Source organism: Lonchura striata, chromosome 28, assembly GCF_046129695.1.
Source record: "Lonchura striata isolate bLonStr1 chromosome 28, bLonStr1.mat, whole genome shotgun sequence".
Taxonomy (NCBI): domain Eukaryota; kingdom Metazoa; phylum Chordata; class Aves; order Passeriformes; family Estrildidae; genus Lonchura; species Lonchura striata.
Window position 1 is genome coordinate 7,264,603 of NC_134630.1, and position 18,910 is coordinate 7,283,512.

General features: G+C 57.3%; 2 protein-coding genes and 1 long non-coding RNA gene across 7 annotated transcripts in view; 1 reads left to right on the plus strand and 2 right to left on the minus strand.

The window, feature by feature from the left end:
- Positions 1 to 3,927, plus strand: part of CRTC1 (CREB regulated transcription coactivator 1) — a 53,401-nt gene extending 49,474 nt beyond the window's left edge. For 2 of the 5 annotated variants that reach the window (XM_077788859.1, XM_077788860.1), the window contains exons 14-15: positions 1,102 to 1,282; positions 3,246 to 3,924. In XM_077788859.1, the coding sequence (XP_077644985.1) occupies positions 1,102 to 1,282; positions 3,246 to 3,457 (393 nt within the window). In that variant the 3' untranslated portion in view covers positions 3,458 to 3,924. Of the gene's footprint in view, positions 1 to 1,101; positions 1,283 to 3,245 lie in introns of all 5 variants that reach the window. The other 3 variants (XM_077788861.1, XM_077788862.1, XM_077788863.1) reach the window with 2 other exon arrangements.
- Positions 3,928 to 5,256: 1,329 nt separating this feature from the next.
- On the minus strand, positions 5,257 to 5,639 carry LOC144247594 (uncharacterized). Its single transcript, XR_013341227.1, has 3 exons — positions 5,562 to 5,639; positions 5,448 to 5,528; positions 5,257 to 5,310 (listed from the first exon to the last, which is right to left on the minus strand). It is a non-coding gene; the product is annotated as an uncharacterized LOC144247594 (long non-coding RNA).
- A 6,830-nt stretch (positions 5,640 to 12,469) lies between these two features.
- The window catches only part of COMP (cartilage oligomeric matrix protein), a 43,382-nt gene continuing 36,941 nt past the window's right edge, over positions 12,470 to 18,910 (minus strand). Inside the window, exons 14-24 of the mRNA XM_077788857.1 lie at positions 18,743 to 18,850; positions 17,776 to 17,935; positions 16,781 to 16,899; positions 16,504 to 16,556; positions 16,003 to 16,196; positions 14,341 to 14,519; positions 14,139 to 14,187; positions 13,760 to 13,956; positions 13,482 to 13,654; positions 13,172 to 13,311; positions 12,470 to 13,034 (exon numbers count right to left, since the gene is read on the minus strand). Of these exons, the coding sequence (XP_077644983.1) occupies positions 12,988 to 13,034; positions 13,172 to 13,311; positions 13,482 to 13,654; positions 13,760 to 13,956; positions 14,139 to 14,187; positions 14,341 to 14,519; positions 16,003 to 16,196; positions 16,504 to 16,556; positions 16,781 to 16,899; positions 17,776 to 17,935; positions 18,743 to 18,850 (1,419 nt within the window). The 3' untranslated portion in view covers positions 12,470 to 12,987. The remainder of the gene's footprint in view (positions 13,035 to 13,171; positions 13,312 to 13,481; positions 13,655 to 13,759; positions 13,957 to 14,138; positions 14,188 to 14,340; positions 14,520 to 16,002; positions 16,197 to 16,503; positions 16,557 to 16,780; positions 16,900 to 17,775; positions 17,936 to 18,742; positions 18,851 to 18,910) is intronic.

Below are 18,910 nucleotides of genomic sequence, written 5' to 3' on the forward strand. Positions count from 1 at the left end.
CTCAGGTGAATTTGGAGCAGGCTCGGATGAATTTGGAGCAGGCTCGGATGAATTTGGAGCAGGCACAGCTGAATTTGGAGCAGGCTCAGGTGAATTTGGAGCAGGTACAGATGAATTTGGAGCAGGCTCAGGTGAATTTGGAGCAGGCACAGATGAATTAGGAGCAGGCACAGGTGAATTTGGAGCAGGCACAGATGAATTTGAAGCAGGCACAGGTGAATTTCGAGCAGGCTCACATGAATTTGGAGCAGGCACAGCTGGATTTGGAGCAGGCACAGATGAATTTGGAGCAGGCTCAGGTGAATTTGGAGCAGGCACAGATGAATTTGGAGCAGGCACACATGAATTTGGAGCAGGCTCAGGTGAATTTGGAGCAGGCACAGATGAATTTGGAGCAGGCACACATGAATTTGGAGCAGGCTCAGGTGAATTTGGAGCAGGCACAGATGAATTTGGAGCAGGCACAGCTGGATTTGGAGCAGGCACAGATGAATTTGGAGCAGGCTCAGGTGAATTTGGAGCAGGCACAGCTGGATTTGGAGCAGGCACAGATGAATTTGGAGCAGGCACAGATGGATTTGGAGCAGGCTCAGATGAATTTGGAGCAGGCTCAGGTGAATTTGGAGCAGGCACAGATGAATTTGGAGCAGGCTCAGGTGAATTTGGAGCAGGCTCAGGTGAATTTGGAGCAGGCTCAGGTGAATTTGGAGCAGGCACAGATGAATTTGGAGCAGGCTCAGGTGAATTTGGAGCAGGCACAGATGGATTAGGAGCAGGCTCAGATGAATTTGGAGCAGGCACAGATGGATTTGAAGCAGGCACAAATGAATTTGGAGCAGGCTCAGGTGAATTTGGAGCAGGCACAGATGGATTAGGAGCAGGCACAGATGAATTTGGAGCAGGCACAGATGAATTAGGAGCAGGCTCAGATGAATTTGGAGCAGGCACAGCTGAATTTGAAGCAGGCACAGCTGGATTTGAAGCAGGCACAGCTGGGTTTGAAGCAGGCACAGCTGGATTTGCTCGCTGTCCGTGTGTCCCGTGCCCCGTCCCCGTGTCCCCGCCAGGGCTGCCCTTTAACCGTGGCCGTGTCGCCCGCAGCTGGAGCAGTTCAACATGATCGAGGGCGCCATCAGCTCCAACAGCCTCTACAGCCCCTGCTCCACCCTCAACTACTCGCAGGCCGCCGTGATGGGACTGACGGGCAGCCACGGCAGCCTGCAGGACTCGCAGCAGCTCAGCTACTCCAGCCACGGCAACATCCCCAACATCATCCTGACAGGTAACCCCTGCGTGCCCCGGCGATGGGCCCTGGCTCTCGGGGTGACCCCCGGCTGTCGGGGTGACCCCCGGGTGTCAGGGTGACCCCCGGGTGTCAGGGTGACCCCCTGGGTGTCAGGGTGACCCCCGGGTGTTGGGGTGACCCCCTGGCTGTCAGGGTGACCCCCTGGGTGTCAGGGTGACCCCCTGGCTGTCAGGGTGACCACCTGGCTCTCGGGGTGACCCCTGGGTGTCAGAGTGATCCCCTGGGTGTCAGGGTGATCCCCTGGCTGACAGGGTGACCCCCTGGCTCTCGGGGTGACCCCCTGGCTGTCAGGGTGACCCCCGGGTGTCGGGGTGACCCCTGGGTGTCAGGGTGACCCCCGGGTGTCAAAGTCCTTTTTGTCCCAGCCTGCAGCCAAAGGAGGCTGGATGTGCAGGGTCGGCTTCTCAAGGGTGTTTATTTGTGGGAGCCCCAGCCTTGCTTTAGGGTCCCGTGTGCTGGTGAAATTTCTCCTCTGAGCCGTGATTCCAAAGAAAAACTGCTCAGGCTCTTGCTGTTGGGTCTCAAGGCAGTTTATTGTGATTTATCTAAAAGATTTTCTCCTGGGGCTGCTGTGGTTTGCTCACAGCTCAGGCAGAGGCACACACACCCCCTGACATCCTCTCTGACCCTGACTGCTTCTGCTCTCCCACCCAGGGCTGCTGCTGTCTTTTATATGATACATTACATTTTAAATGTTTACAGTTTTTCCCAATGCCTATCACCTATATTAAATGGTGCTTTTCTATTTTTTATATGGTACATTACGTGTTATATGTTTATAGTTTTCCCCCAGTGCCTATTACCTATATTAAATACTGCCTTTCTATCTTTTATATGATATATTACGTGTTGCATGTTTACAGTTTTCCCCAATGCCTATTACCTATATTAAATGGTGCTTTTCTACTCTAAACCAATCTGTGAGTGCCAACATCACCAAGAACATGGAGGTGAGGAAGAAGAAGGAGGAAGAACAGGATCAGCCCACTTTCCTCCATCTTAGAACTTCTGACCCCCATGTACAAAGTAAAAACCCCCCTGGACAGGTGCTAAAACCCCCCTGTACAATACTAAAAAAAATTCCCCTCTGTTTTGTAACTACTTTTACTCTCCTATCTAACCCTTTGTGACTGCTTGTTCCACCTCCAAAGTTGGTAACTCATTCCATGGCTCAAACCCAAAATCACAGCTGTTTGCAGCTGCCTGCCAGGGTCTCAAATGCTTCTGACCAAGGCCTGGAACCTCTAAAAATGTCTGAGAGACATTTTGAGTTCCAACATTTATTTTCCTTTATCTAGAACATTCTTTCTCTGCCCTGCTGAGCTCTGTCCAGCAGCTCAGCCATGGCATTCTGTCTGCCCTCTAGGGCATTTTATACTAAAATCTACACATTTTATTTACATATTTTATACTAAAATTTACACACTTTATTTACACATTTTATACTAAAATTTACACATTTTATACCCAAAACCACATGTGCTATATTTACAATAAGGTGGCAATATCAATCATTTATGTTGGGCAGTGTGTCCCTACCTTAAACCAACAGAAAAGTGTCACCAGCACAGCAAAGCATGGAGGGTGAGGAGAAAGAAAACGAGAAGAAGGCCAGGACATGCCCAATCCATCTTCTCCCCTCAAACCCCATTCTAAAAACCTCAAAATTCTACTTTTTCACCCTGTGAAAACCAGGGATTGCTGATGGGAATGGTGGAAATTTAGGTTATTCCTCCTAAAGCTGAGGGAGAGAAAAGGCTGCAGTTACAGCAACCTTTGGGTTGTGTTTGGTGGCTTGGAGGTGCCGTGAGGAATCAGAGATGTGGTGGAGGGTGGATGTTCCTCACCCGAGAGCTCCATAAACATCTCCAGGGTTTGTGGTGGCTGTTTTCAGACCTCCACACTGGTGTTTGACCCCCGTGTGTTCTGTCCCCTGCAGTGACAGGAGAATCCCCCCCCAGCTTATCAAAAGAACTGACCAGCTCCTTGGCAGGAGTGGGGGACGTCAGCTTCGACACGGATTCCCAGTTCCCCCTGGATGAACTCAAAATTGACCCTTTGACCCTGGATGGACTGCACATGCTCAACGACCCCGACATGGTCCTCACCGACCCCGCCACAGAGGACACGTTCCGCATGGACCGGCTGTGAGCCGCCGCCAGCTCCGCAGCGCCCGGGAGGGCCCCGAGGCTCCATCCCGGCCCGGAGGCTCCATCCTGTTCCAGGGGCTCTGTCCCATCCTGGAGGGTCCATCCTGTTCCAGGGGCTCTGTCCCATCCTGGAGGGTCCGTCCTGGAGGCTCCATCCTGTTCCAGGGGCTCTGTCCCATCCTGGAGGGTCTGTCCTGGAGGGTTTGTCCCATCCTGGAGGGTCTGTCCCATCTTGGAGCGTCCATCCTGGAGGGTCCATCCTGTCCTGGAGGGTCTGTCCCATCCTGGAGGGTTCAGCCCATCCTGGAGGCTCTGTCCCATCCTGGAAGGTGTGACCCATCCTGGAGGTTCTGTCCCATCTTGGAGCATCCATCCTGGAGGGTCCATCCTGGAGGGTCTGTCCTATCCAGGAGGGTCCATCCTGGAGGGTCCAGCCCATCCTGGAGGGTCCATCCTGGAGGGTTTGTCCCATCCTGGAGGGTCCAGCCCATCCTGGAGGGTCCAGCCCATCCTGGAGGGTCCATCCTGGAGGGTTTGTCCCATCCTGGAGGGTCCATCCTGGAGGGTCCAGCCCATCCTGGAGGGTCCATCCTGGAGGGTCCAGCCCATCCTGGAGGGTCCATCCTGGAGGGTTTGTCCCATCCTGGAGGGTCCATCCTGGAGGGTCCAGCCCATCCTGGAGGGTTCATCCTGGAGGGTCCAGCCCATCCTGGAGGGTCCATCCTGGAGGGTCCAGCCCATCCTGGAGGGCCCGTCCCAGCCCGGAGGGAGAGCTGCTCTGTGTCCCCTGTGCAATGAGTAACCACAGCTTGTTGTTCTGAGCTTGCCGCGCTGCCGAGCCCCGTCCCCGTGGCGCCCAGCCATGTCACCCCCGCCGCTGTTGCCGTCCAGTCCAGCAGTGAGGAGTTGTCCGGTTTTCCACCGTTTTTTCCCTCTTTTTTCCCCTTTTTTCCCCAGTTTTCCCCGGTTTCCCATGGGTTTTCCTCTCCAGAGCTGCCCTTTCCCCCAGCAGAGCTCTGGCAGGGCCGTGCCCGCATCCCCTGGCACCCGAGGGGCTTTGGGCACCCGAGGGGCTTTGGGCACCCGCGGGGCTTTGGGCACCCAAGGAGCTTTGGGCACCCAAAGGGCTTTGGGCACCTGAGGGGCTTTGGGCACCCGAGGGGCTTTGGGCACCCGAGGGGCTTTGGGCACCCAAAGGGCTCTGGGCACCCGCGGGGCTTTGGGCACCCGAAGGGCTTTGGGCACCCGAAGGGCTTTGGGCACCCAAGGGGCTTTGGGCACCCAAGGAGCTTTGGGCACCCACGGGGCTTTGGGCACCTGAGGGGCTTTGGGCACCCGCAGGGCTTTGGGCACCCGCAGGGCTCTGGGCACCTGAGGGGCTTTGGGCACCCGAAGGGCTTTGGGCACCCAAGGGGCTTTGGGCACCCAAGGAGCTTTGGGCACCCAAGGGGCTTTGGGCACCCAAGGAGCTTTGGGCACCCGAGGGGCTTTGGGCACCCAAGGAGCTTTGGGCACCTGAGGGGTTTTGGGCACCCGCAGGGCTCTGGGCACCTGAGGGGCTTTGGGCACCCGAAGGGCTTTGGGCACCTGAGGGGCTTTGGGCACCCGAAGGGCTTTGGGCACCCACGGGGCTTTGGGCACCCGAGGGGCTTTGGGCACCCGCAGGGCTTTGGGCAGCGGGGCAGGGGCGGGAGGTGCCTCAAAGCTCCTCTGGGGTCGGGCTGGGGCCGTGCCCCCTCCTCCTCCTCCTCCTCCTCCTCCTCCTCCTCCTGCTGCTGCCCTGGGGAGCAAATCCCGGCCCTGCCACCCCCCCTGCAGCTGGGGCTGCGCTCTGGGACGCCGGCCTGTCCCCACCTGTGTCCCCACCTGTGTCCCCACCTGTGTCCCAGCCTGGCATCCTCAGGTGCCCTCCCATCTCCCCACCTGTGTCCCCACCTGTGTCCCAGCCTGGCATCCTCAGGTTCCCTGTTTGTCCCCACCTGTGTCCCCACCTGTGTCCCCACCTGTGTCCCCACCTGTGTCCCCCCAGGTGCCCTGTTTGTCCCCACCTGTGTCCCCACCTGTGTCCCCACCTGTGTCCCCCCAGGTGCCCTGTTTGTCCCCACCTGTGTCCCAGCCTGGCATCCTCAGGTGCTCTCCATCTCCCCACCTGTGTCCCCACCCTCTTGTCCCTCCCTCCTGCCCCGGCCATCCCGGCACAGCGGAGCCGCCGCCGGCCACCAGTCCCAAAAATCCGCTTTAAACACTATTTCCTTCCAAGCTTTTTATGGTTTTGTTCTGTTTAGTTTTGGGGTCTTTTTTTTAATATATATGTAATATATATCTATTTCTATATATGGCTACATATATAGAGAGCATTTCTGAGCACACATGAAAGTTCTATAATTCATTACTTGATTAGACAGAGGATCAGAACATCTTAAAGCAGCTAAAAAGTAATAGAGACTAACCTGCATAATCCTAATTTTTACTTTGTCAGAGATTCCTGGGCAACAGGAATGGCATTTCCATAGCAATGCCAGGCTCGTAGAATCATGATTTTTAAAATTTTTTATTATTCATTACTTATTCTGTTACTTATTTATGTTTTTTTTTGTCGTTGTTGTTTTAATTTCATTTTTTTAAAATTTTATTTAAATATTTGGGTATTAGAAAAGTAGCTCAACTACATACAGCCAATGGAAGCACTCTACATAATATTTGTACAGTACTTTTTTTTTTTGTGGTTTTATTCCAGAAATATATTATATATATTATATATGTACGTATTTTTAAACTAACTGGAATTTTAAACGGATGGAATAAGCAGGAATAAGAAAGCCTAAGGCAAGTTTAGATGTTTTCCTTTGGAATAGGCAAAATAGGGTGGTTGGAACTTAAAAATTCCTTCATTCACCCAAGGGGAAAAAAATCTCTTGCTCCACAATGACCAGGATTGAATCCTCCAAAATTCTCTTTAATTAAATGGAGAATTGATCATTTTGGATGGTCCTTGTGAATATTTTGTGCTGCAAATTAAAAAAAATCCCCAAAGTCCCACGCAGATTGCTCAGGCTGGGAATTGGGGCTTTCACTCTGGCTGGCTGGAGGCTGCCCCAGGTTTGTGGGAATGGATGAACATCCCCATTCCACTGGGATCTGCGTGGGGAAAGGCAGGAATTCATCAGGAACGAGCAGGGTTTGGAGTCATTCATTAATTAACTAATTAACTCACCCCAGGGCGAGCTGCTCCTGGAGGGGGAGGTGCCTCCAGCCTGGGGTGGGAGCAGGATTTTTGGGATTCCATTCCCTCAAATCCCATCCCAGTTCCCACAGCTGGAACTGGGCTGCTCTTCACGAGTTCCCCCCGCAATTAATGAGAGTCCCCTGCAATTAATGACTTTCAGCGCTGAGTTCTAATGAGTTATACCAAGTTTCTGTGTGCTTCCAGAAATCCGGGCTGGGGTTGCTGCCTGCTCTGCTGAGCAGGAGCAGGGCCAGGATCTCCCAGCCCCAGGCATCCCCTCGCCTTCTGTGCCATTTGTTGACCATTTGCACTAAAAATGTGGAATTTTTTCTTGGCTTCCCTGTGTCTTTTTGGTTTTCTTTGGTTTTTTGTTTTGTTTTGTTTTCATGTTATCCTTCTCCACGCCCTGCAGAGGTTTCCCCGCATCTCTTGGGAACGTTTTGGGATTTTTTGGCAGGGTTTGAGCTCGGTAGGACAGGTTCGCTCCTGCTGGCTCCTTGCTGATCCCTCGTGCTTTTCCAGGGAAGGGAGGAGATAAAAGGCAGCTCAAAGAGGAGGAAACCTGGAAAGAGCAGCAGAGGCTGCAGGGAGAGCTTGGTGCAGCTCCGGAGCTCCGGGGGGATTCCTGCTGGGATGGCTCCGTGCTCCTGCAGCCCTTGGCCGTGCTGGGTTGGCCACGCCAGGGTCGCTCCGGAGGGAGCAGCCAGCAGGAGCTTCCCAACTTCCTAACTCCCCGTGTAAATAGGAGCTCCTCGTTTCTTAGACTTGTAAGTAGACCTTGAAAATCGCCTTAATTTCAAACTAACACACCTTGGATGCAACTGTCACAGTCAGGGACCCTCCAGCTGGGAGAAGTGCAGGTTTAATCCCTCGGGAGAGGGAAGGAGCTGGGAAGGAGCAGGATGGGCTCCAGCTGTGGCCAGGGAGAAGCTGCTGCTCATCCCGACCCCGTGAGATCCAGGGATTCCAGCAGCTCCTGCCTTTCCCTTCCCCCAGGGGAACCTTTCATGTGGGAGCTGCCCCAGAGGATTCCCCCTTTCTCACTCCTTCAAATTCCAGTTTTTGTGGCATCAGGCTGATCTGGAAGCAAACCCAAGTGTTCCCAGAACAAAAAAAAATCTGCTTTTGTTTCAAATGTAACAACCCTGTGCTCGTTTCAGTGTGTGGGGCTCTCTCCCCAGGGGTGGGAGCAGAAAGGGAAAACCATCACTTAGCAAAAAACAAAAAACAAACCAGGGAGAAAATGGTGTTAATGGCTCTTACTGCTAGGTTTGGTTTCAGTGGTGGTGAGGCTGCCTGGTGTCCCAGGGGTGACTGTCCACCCTCCCTCCCGATCCCCCCTCCCTCCCACCGTGTTTTTCTATCTCCGCAAGGAATTAACCCCAATTCCCAAGCTAGACTGTTGCATTTGCCAATACAATGGGGAAGAACAGGAATAAACCCTCGGTGCACCCAAAACTGTGATTTTTTCCAGCCCAGCCCTGGCTGGGGGAGGCTCTTTGTACATAATTCCCCCTCTGGGCGCGCGCGCCCGGCCCGGCGCCCACGGCTTCTGCATGGCAGGGAGCGCTTGCCAGCCCCCCGTGCCCCCGCAGCCGGGGCTGGGCTCTGCCCCCCGGGCTGATTTCCCATTTTCCAGAGGGGAAAACCTCTCCAGGGAGGGCCGGGAATCGCCTCGGCGGCCGCCGGCACCGCGCGCCCTCCGGGGAGGTTTCGTGGATCCTTCGCTGAATTCGCTTTTGGGAGCGCTCACGGTGAACCTTCAGCTCAGAGGGAGGTTGGGTTCGATGGTCCTGGAAGCCTTTTCCAACCTCGATTTGGTTGTTCCATCCCAACCTCGATTCCAGAATTCTTTTCCAACATTAATTTGGTTTTTCTTCTCCTGCCTGGATTCGGTCGTTCTTTTCCAACCCTAATCTGGTGATTCTTTTCCCAACTCGATTCAGGTTCTTTTCCAGCCTTAATTCAGTGATTCTTTTCCAGCTCTGATTCAGTGTCTATTTCCCAACCTCAATTCCATGATTCCAAGACCAAAAGCTGCCCTGAGTTTACCTAAAACCAGTTTACCTAAATTTCCCTCAAAAGCGAGCCCTCGGACCCAATACCTTGAATTTCTGCCAAGACAACAAGTGAGGCTTGAGCTGCTCCCTTGAGGAAAGAGCCTGGAGCCCCTCTGGACAGGAAGGAAGCAGGAAGGCCCCTCCTCCCCCGCAGACCCCGACCTTGGCTGTTTTTTTCGGGAGAAACCCCAAAACCAGCGCGTTTATTCCTCGGAGCAACGGCCCCCCCGTCACTGTGATGGCAATGTGAAAGCGCAGGTAGCCTTTGTTACGTGTCTCTGTCCTTTTTAAAAAACGACCAGGAAAAAGGAAAAAAAAACCCAAAAAAAACCCTCCTTCCCTCTTAGAATTAAACTTTGTAGTGTTCCTGTTCTTTGTATTTTGAGTTGCATCTTATTTATACGGCGCAGTGTAGGCATGGATTGCATGTCGGTTTTCTATGCGGGCACCACGACATTCTGACTGTGTATTATAAATCATTTTTACCTTTTTAAACAGGGAGAAAAAAAAAAAAAACAAAAACCAACAAAACAAACAAACAAACAAAAAAAAACCAACAACAACACAACAGAATCATTGTGTGGAATTTCTATACTGCAAAGCCAAACACTACATGGAGTCCTCTCTTGGTTTGTGTTATTTATTTTCCGAGGCGGTTGGGGTGGGCGGGGGGCGGGCGGAGCCGTGTGTGCGTTGCCTTATGTGGGCTTGACCAATTTTATCAAAATAAAGGCCTGAAGGGGTAAAATCCGCTGGCTCCTGTCTTCGGGGGTGGAGGGTGGGATGGGAGAAGAGTGGAAAAAAGGGAGAGAATCCTGGGGGGAAAAGGGAGAGAATCCTGTGGGAAAAAGGGAGAGAATCCTGTGGGAAAAAGGGAGAGAATCCTGGGGGGAAAAGGGAGAGAATCCTGTGGAAAAAAGGGAAAGAAACGTGGGAAAAAGGGAGAGAATCCTGTGGAAAAAAGGGAGAGAATCCTGGGGGAAAAAGGGAGAGAATCCTGTGGAAAAAAGGGAGAGAATCCTGGGGGGAAAAGGGAGAGAATCCTGTGGAAAAAAGGGAAAGAAACGTGGGAAAAAGGGAGAGAATCCTGTGGAAAAAAGGGAGCGGGTCCTGTGGAAAAAGGGAGAGAATCCTGTGGGAAAAAGGGAGATAATTCTGGGGGAAAAAGGGAGAGAATTCTGGGGGAGAAAGGGAGAGAATCCTGTGGAAAAAAGGGAGAGAATCCTGTGGAAAAGGGGAGAGAATCCTGTGGGAAAAAGGCAGAGGATCCCAAAGGCAGCTGGGCCCTGTGGGATTTACTGCTGGGAGTGGAGAGCAGGAAGTCGAGTTTGAATTGTAGAATTCCAACCTTGGAATCCTTGAATATCCCCAGGTGGGTTTGGGGCGTCCCCAGGTGGGTTTTGGACATCCCCAGGTGGGTTTGGGATGTCCCCAGGTGGGTTTGGGACATCCCCAGGTGGGTTTGGGATGTCCCCAGGTGGGTTTGGGATGTCCCCAGGTGGGTTTGGGACGTCCCCAGGTGGGTTTGGGACGTCCCCAGATGGGTTTGGGACATCCCCAGGTGGGTTTGGGACATCCCCAGGTGGGTTTGGGACGTCCCCAGGTGGGTTTGGGACATCCCCAGGTGGGTTTGGGATGTCCCCAGGTGGGTTTGGGACATCCCCAGGTGGGTTTGGGATGTCCCCAGGTGGGTTTGGGACATCCCCAGGTGGGTTTGGGATGCCCCCAGACCCTCCCTGGAGCTGTTCAGGCTCTGCCACCTCCATGGGAAGTTCTCCCCTGGGGAGGTGGAACTTCTGGAGCCTTGTGGGGACGCTCCGGAGCCGTGGTGGCCCTGGGGACAGGGACAGGCAGCTCTGAGGGCCCGGCCATGCTGGTGGCTTTGGGTCACACCTAAAACTTGGATTTTGGTGTCCTTTGGGTGGAGTTTTTGGTGTTCCCTTCATTCCCTGAGCTGGTGAGTGGGGCTGGAGCCGACCTTGGAGCTGGGATTGGCCACGGGTGGTTCTGTCCTGGGCTCCTCGATTTTCCTGTGTCCCCTGAGGGGACAAGGGACACGCCTGGGCCCGGTGTCACCTCCTGGTCCCCGTGAGCCACTGGAGAATCCTCCAGGCCCTGACCCCAGGAGGGCTGGGACTGCTCAGAGCTCGACCACCCCAGGGGTTCCCCAGTCCCGCTGTGCCCCACTGTGGTTTAGGAAGAGAAAAGGGATGAAAAGTCTCCATTCTAAACCTAAAAATGGTTTCTGTCACTGGAGCAGGGGAGTTGTAAAATTCCTGAAGGGAAAACCAACAGGCTTGAACTTGCTGGTAGAAATTGAGTTCAATTTTGACATAAAAAGGGAATTTTTGGAATCAACCAGCAGGAAAAGCCCTTCCCAAATACTCTGCCTTCTGTCTGATGCCACCTTTGAAAGGAAAGGTTCAGTTTGGCTCAAATTTGGGATTTTTAAGGTATTCAAGGAGGAGATTGAGGTGATGTTTCCATCCTTGCAGGGATATCAAAGTTCTGTGATTTTGTGGGGTGAATTTTGGGGGTTTTAAGGCTCATTAAACCAAATCTTGCTGGATCCTGAGTATTCCTGGCAGGGCAGCATCCCCTGGACATCCCCAGCCCTGGGCACCCAAAAAACCCCAATAAAAGTGGGCAGGAGGCCCCGAGGGCGCTTTTGGGGAGGAATCAGAACTTTGAGCTCTTCCTGACCTTTTGGGGGCCCTGGCCCTGAGTGGATCCCGGGGGAAGTGAAGCTTTGTGCTCCTGAAGGGAAACTTTGATTTTATCCAACCCAGCCCAGCAGCGTCTCTGCCTCAGTGGCACCTAAACCCGACCTGGAGGGGGTTCAGTTTGGGGAAAAAACCAGAAAATGCTGCTCTGGACAAGCAAAACCTTTCCTCTTCAGACAATTTGTGGGTGGTTTCATTGATTTATGCAAACAAACCCTGCTCAGTGCAGCAGCAGGGGCACAGAAAGGCAGGAAAAACTGCCCCTGTGCCAGCAAAGATTTACTTACTGTGTTTTTCTCTGGGTAAAGTGGAAAACCGACGTTGGCTTCAAGTGTTTGCCGCCAGACCTGATGTGAAAACGCAGCTCAGCTCCGTGTGCATCCTCTCCCACCTTGATTTTTTTGTGTGAAGGCTTCTTTGTCTTTGTATCTTTGCATTCCTTGTAAAGGAAACGGAATAAAAGTTCAAATGTTTTTGCCTCTGGCTGCTCAGCTTTTTTTGTTTCATGTGTTGTTGGTTTGGTGGAGGTTCAGTGTTGATAAGGAAATGGCAAAATCAGATTATTTTGGTTGAAAACTGAACTGGGGACTCTTCAAGGGGAAACTGCAGCTGCTCTAAAACCTTGTGAGGTCTGAATTAAAACTGTCCCCAGAATGTTCCCCGGGGCTTGGTGACCTGGCAGGGACAGGGATTTGAGGCTTCCCAGGTTTCAGCTCTGGAAAACCTCTCGCAGCAGGGACAGGAGCATTTCCCAGCTCCGGCTGTTTGTGCAGCCCTGGCACGCTCACAGAGCCAGCACGAAGCTTTAATTTGTTGTTCCAGCAAGAACCAGGGCTGAGGAGAGGGAGGTTCTTGAGGAAAAGGTGTCTCCATGCATCGGCATTTCCAGGAAAATTCCCAATCCAGCCCCGGGCTCGCTCAGCCCCACCGAGCTCAGCCCTGCAGGTTCCTCCCTTCCACGTCTGCAAGGGAAAAGCTTCAGAGGAGTGGAGAGAACACACACGTGACCAAGGAGAAATCTAGAATTTATTATCCAGCATTCCAAGTGTTCATTTCCCAACATTCCAGAGCAAAGATTCTCTCCTTAAAGTGCTTTTTCATTTATTAAAGTGAGCAACTTGTGCCGAGGCTGCTCCGCGCGTCCCTCCCAGACTCGCGCCGAGTTTGCTTTGCAGCAGGTCTTGAAAAGGAAAACAACATTCACACTCGGGATCCTTGGAGCAGGGAGAAGATTCCCGGGAATCGTCCACGCCAAACCTTCTCCAGCCATCGCAGCTGCTGCAGGGAGCTCCAGCACGGCCCTGAGCCGGGCTTGCGGCAGCTCCGCTTCGGTCGCCCTCCCTGTCTCCACCTCTGCCCCTCCCCGAGGATCTGGGGAACGTTTCCAGGGTTTGCTGGTGGGGAAGGGGAGCTGGAGGCGGTGGGGGCGCTGGGAGGTGCTGGCAGCTCTTGGGGCAGGATTCCGGAGCGGGAGCGGGCGGGCGAGCGGGAAGCGGGACGGGCTCGGGACGCGCCGCGGGGATTAGTCCTGCTGGAACCGGAACGTCTCGTAGTCCTCTGGGATGGTGTCTGAGCAGCAAAGCAAAGAGAGGTCAGGGGCAGCAAGAGCAGGGAAGAAAGGACTCGGTCCTGCTGCTGCCCCTGTGCAGGTGTCCCTGTGAACGACTGGAAAATGGAGAACTGCGAGGCTGCCTTCCCGAACTCACCGTTGCAGCGGTAGCGCAGGTTGGACCAGATGATGTTCTCCTGGGAGAAGCAGAAGACCCCGAGGCGTCCCCCTCTCATGGTGGTGTCCACGACAACCCCAGTGTCTGCCACGACCTCGGGGCCCTCGTAGAAACGAGCCCTGGAGGGGGACAAGGCAGGGAGTGGCAGGAGCTGCCCCGGCCCCGGGATGCTCCATCCCTGGGGACGGCGGGAGGTGTCCCTGCCCAGGGGTGGGCTCCCTCCCAGAACCATCCTGGGGCTCCCTGGGGCTGCTTTTCCTGCTGGGAAAGGTCCTGCCCTGGGCCTCACCTGATGTAGCCGACCTGGGGCCGGTGCTGCAGGAACCAGCGGTACGAGGTCTTGTCCTTCCAGCCGGAATTCCGGGGATCCTTCCAGAGCAGCTTCACCTGGTCCGTGGTGTCCCCCGTGTGCCACAGGGAGTTCCTCAGGTACTCCCCAGGGCCGGTTTTGGATTTCACTGCCTGGGACAGAGGAGAGCCTGCTCGATGCGTGCAGGAAGGATTCAACAGAGCCACTCATCCCGAGGCAAAAGCCCAGCAGGGAATTCCTTTTGCAGGTTCCCTCACCTTCAGCTGGATCCCGGGCTCTGCCACGGCCCGGAAGGGGTTGGCCTGCCAGTAGGTCTGTTCCATCTGCTTCCACATCACCACGTAGAAGCTGGAGCTGTCCTGGTAGCCGAAGATGAAGCCGGCGTAGTCGTCGTCCGTGGCCGTGTTGACGTGGAAGGTGCCCTCGAAGTCCACCCCGTTAAAGGCCGTGTACCCTGTCAGGGCAGCAGAACAGAGACTCTGCATCCCAGGGCACAACAGAGCCAGGACTCGGCTGGGGAGGTGGATTTTGCCAGGGGCAATCTGGGCTCTGTGCCCTCCAGGGAACAGCGGATGGAGTCATTAAGCAGCGGCTGATCAAAGCTGTGTGATGGTTTCCCAAAGGGAAATTCCTCACCTACAGCCAGGCCAGGGTCGCTGTTCATGGTCTGGACGATCTCCATGCCCTGGGAAAGAGGAATTGTGACTCTTTGATGCAATTCCAGACACACCAAAGTCCCTCTTGTGCCGCTCCGGGGCTGCGACTCCGGGATTTGGGCACTGCAGAACCACGGAGGCCTTTAGGGAAAACCCTCCAGGATCAGCTGGGCTCTCCCTACCTGGTTGAGGACGATCCAGTTGGGGTCAATCTGAGCGTCCCCCTCGGGGTCCAGCACCACGGTCTGGAAGGCCCTGAAGTCGGTGAGCGTCACCTCGGCGTTCTCGGGGCAGACGTCGATCCTGTCGATCACCATGTCCCTGTCGAAGTCATCCTCACACAGGTTCCCCACGCCGTCCCCTGGGCACGAGGAGGAGGAGGAGGAGGAGGAAGGAGCCTGGAGCAGCAGCTCCTGCCCTGGCTTTGCTCAGCCTCGGCAGCAGCAGCTGAGGGCACCGAGGGGCTGCGACGCCCCGGGCAGCTGAGAGAAACCTGGAGGCTTCTGCTGGCAGAGAAACCCCTCAAACCCCCGGCGCTTCTGGGAGGGAGATCCTGACCCCAAACGTGATCCTAAACGTGGTCCTAAACACGATCCCAAACATGATCCCAAGTATGATCCTTAACGTGACCCCAAACGTGACCCCAAATGTGACCCCAAATGTGATCCCCAACATGACCCCAAACGCAACCCCAGACATGATCCTTAACATGACCCCAAACATGACCCCAAACCTGATTCCAAGCACAATCCCAAACCTGGTCCCAGATATGATCCCAGACCTGATCCCAGACATGACCCCAAACCTGACCTCAAACATAATCCCAAAGCTGACCCCAAAGCTGACCCCAAAGCTGACCCTAAACTGACCCCAAAGCTGACCTCAAAGCTGACCCCAAAGCTGACCCTGAACCTGACCCCCTCTGGCACTGAGGACGTCTGCCAGCGGCACGGGCCTGGCGCCCGTCGGCCCCGGGAGCACCCAACCGGATTCCCGCGGATCCTGGGAATGCTGGGGTGGCCGAGGCCGGGGTGGCCCGGGGCCGGGGTGGCCCAAGGCCAGGGTGGCCCAAGGCCAGGGTGGCCCGAGGCCGGGGTGGCCGAGGCCGGGAGAGCCCGAGGCTGGGCTGGCCGAGGCTGGGCTGGCCGAGGCTGGGCTGGCCCGAGGCCGGAGTGTCCCGAGGCTGGGGTGGCCGAGGCCAGGAGAGCCCGGGGCTGGGGTGGCCGAGGCCGGGGTGGCCGAGGCCGGGAGAGCCCGAGGCCGGGGTGTCCCGAGGCCGGAGTGTCCCGAGGCCGGGGTGGCCCGAGGCCGGAGTGTCCCGAGGCCGGGGTGGCCGAGGCCGGGGTGGCCAAGGCCGGGAGAGCCCGAGGCCGGGGTGGCCGAGGCCGGGGTGGCCGAGGCCGGGGTGGCCGAGGCCGGGGTGGCCAAGGCCGTGCTGGCCGAGGCCGGGGTGGCCAAGGCCGTGCTGGCCGAGGCCGGGGTGGCCAAGGCCGTGCTGGCCGAGGCCGGGGTGGCTGAGGCCGGGGTGGCTGAGGCCGGGGTGGCCGAGGCCGGGGTGGCCGAGGCCAGGAGAGCCCGGGGCTGGGGTGGCCCGAGGCCAGGGTGGCCCAAGGCCAGGGTGGCCCGAGGCTGGGGGAGCCCGAGGCTGGGGTGGCCGAGGCCGGGGTGGCCAAGGCCGGGGTGGCCGAGGCCGGGGTGGCCCGAGGCCGGGGTGGCCAAGGCCGGGGTGGCCAAGGCCGTGCTGGCCGAGGCCGGGCTGGCCGAGGCCGGGGTGGCCGAGGCCGGGGTGGCCGAGGCCGGGCTGGCCTGAGGCCGGGCTGGCCGAGGCCGGGGTGGCCGCTCACCATCCGAGTCCTCCTGGCCGGGGTTGGGCACCAGCCGGCAGTTGTCGGGCCCCGGGGGCCTGAAGTCGGGGACGCCGTCGTCGTCGTCGTCCTCGTCGCACTCGTCGCCCAGCCCGTCGCCGTCCGTGTCCAGCTGCGAGCTGTTGGGCACCGTGGGGCAGTTGTCCCGCGAGTCCTGGTGCCCGTCCCCGTCGCTGGGGAAAGGGGACAGGGATGGGGACGTCACCCATGGGTGCCAGCGGGGAACTCCCCGGGGCCGGCACCCGCGGCGGGTCCAGCCTCAAAGGGCACAGCAGGCTCGGGGATGTTCCTGCTGAACTCGGGCAGCTCTGGCAGTGCTCCTTCCTTCCACTGGTCACTTTTTGTGAGGGCTGAAGAAAACTCCACTCTAAAGCTCCGTTTTTTATAAGATGAGGCCAAGCCGGGTTGTCACAGCCCTTTGGTCCCTTCACCCCCAGGATTTCAGGCAAATAAATAGAATTTGGAATTTCTGCAGCTCACCTGTCCTGGTTGGTGTCACAGACATCCCCCACCAGATCGTGGTCAGTGTCTTTCTAGAAAAATAAAGGAAGAACAATTTCAGTTTTCCAGAGGAAAAGGCAAGGGAGAGAACAGAGAGTCGCCAGCAGCAGGAGAGTTTCTGTGGGAATTTTTGGGGGGATTCTGAAGAATTCCAGCAGTGGGACAGGGCAGGAAGGTGGCAGCTGGAATTGTCACCTGGGCAGTGACACAGGTGACACAGTGACAGCCCTGCAGGACTCACACTGGGGCTCTGTACCTGGTCAGGGTTGCTGAGGGTGGGGCAGCTGTCACAGGCGTCCCCCACGCCGTCGCCGTCCCCGTCCCTCTGGTCAGGGTTGGGCACTCTCCTGCAGTTGTCCATGGTGTTTTTGATCCCTGGAAAACAGGGGAGAGTGGATCCACAAAAATCCAGGGGGGTGAATTCACGGTAAAGCAACGATTTCAGGATTTGGGGGTGGCGTTTGCTGGGATTCCTGGCTGCTGGGAGCAGCTTTTGTGCAAACTGCGATCAGCTCCGTTTCCAAAGCCAGCCAGGTTCGTCCCCACCTCAGGGGACAGCCCTGACCCCCCAGCCTGGAGCCAGGAGCTGCTGGCAGCTTGGAGATTCCCCAGTTTCTCCCCAAAAACGCAGCACGAGGCAGCCAGGACTCGGCTGGGTGAGTGTGGACGATAAAAGCGATGATAAACCCAAGGCTGGGGGCAGTGCCCCGAGGGGCTGAGCCCGGGGCACTGCCCGGTTGGTCACCAGGATGGAGCTGGCCGGTGCCCGGGGCACTGCCCGGTTTGTCACCAGGATGGAGCTGGCCGGTGCCCGGGGCTCAGCCCGGTTTGTCACCAGGATGGAGCTGGCCGGTGCCCGGGGCACTGCCCGGTTTGTCACCAGGATGGAGCTGGCCGGTGCCCGGGGCACTGCCCGGTTGGTCACCAGGACAGAGCTGGCCGGTGCCCGTGGGCTCAGCCTGGTTTGTCACCAGGATGGAGCTGGCCAGTGCCCGTGGGCTCAGCCTGGTTTGTCACCAGGATGGCGCTGGCCGGTGCCCGGGGCACTGCCCGGTTTGTCACTAGGATGGCGCTGGCCGGTGCCCGGGGCACTGCCCGGTTTGTCACCAGGACGGAGCTGGCCGGTGCCCGGGGCACTGCCCGGTTTGTCACCAGGACGGCGCTGGCCGGTGCCCGGGGCACTGCCCGGTTTGTCACCAGGATGGAGCTGGCCGGTGCCCGGGGCACTGCCCGGGCCGTGCCCCGCCTCACCGTCCCCGTCCATGTCCTCGTCGCACTCGTCGCCCCGGCCGTCGCCGTCGATGTCCCTCTGGTCGTTGTTCTTCACCTGCCGGCAGTTGTCACACGCGTCCCCAAAGTTGTCCTTGTCGGCGTTGCGCTGGTCGGCGTTCCTCGTGTACACACAGTTGTCCTGCAGGACAGGGACAGGGGCTGGGGACAGGGATGGGGACAGGGGATGGGGACACGGGATGGGGACACAGGGATGGGGACATGGGGATGGGGACAGGGGCTGGGGATGGGGATGGGGACAGGGGATGGGGACAGGGGATGGGGACAGGGGATGGGGACAGGGGATGGGGATAGGGGGTGGGGACAGGGATGGGGACAGGGGATGGGGATGGGGATGGGGACAGGGGATGGGGACAGGGGCTGGGGACACGGGATGGGGACAGGCTGGGGACAGGGGATGGGGACAGGGGATGGGGATGGGGATGGGGACAGGGGATGGGGACAGGGGCTGGGGACAGGGGATGGGGACCCTCCCAAGGGTGTCCCCAGCAGGGCTCACCAAGGACAGGCTCCCCACTCCCAGCCCTGGGGGTCCCTTCAGCGTCCCGAGGGTTCTTAGCCTGGCCTGAGACCCTCAGAGCCCCCAGAGCGGGGTCATGCTGGGACCCCTGAACTCCACTGGGACCCCTGAACTCCACTGAGACCCCTAAATTCCCACTGCGACCCCTGAATTCCTCCGGGACCCCCGAATTCCTACTGGGATCCCTGAACTCCACTGCAACCCCCGAATTCCATGGGGACCCCTGAATTCCCACCGGGACACCTGAATTCTCACCGGGACCCCCTGAATTCCCACCGGCATCCCCTGAACTCCCACCGGGACCCCCGAATTCCCACTGAGACCCCCTGAATTCCTCCGGGACCCCCGAATTCCCGCTGCAGGCGCTGCTGCCCGGCAGGAGCCCGGCGGGGCCAGCACAGCCCCAACCTCAGCGTTCGGGATCCCGTCTCCGTCGGCGTCGTCGTCGCAGGCGTCGCCGATGCCGTCGCGGTCCGCGTCCTCCTGGCCCGAGTTGGGCACGGTCATGCAGTTATCCTGCCGGGACAGAGGCACGGCGACGTGGGACAGCGCCCAGCCCGGGCTCCGGGGCTCTGG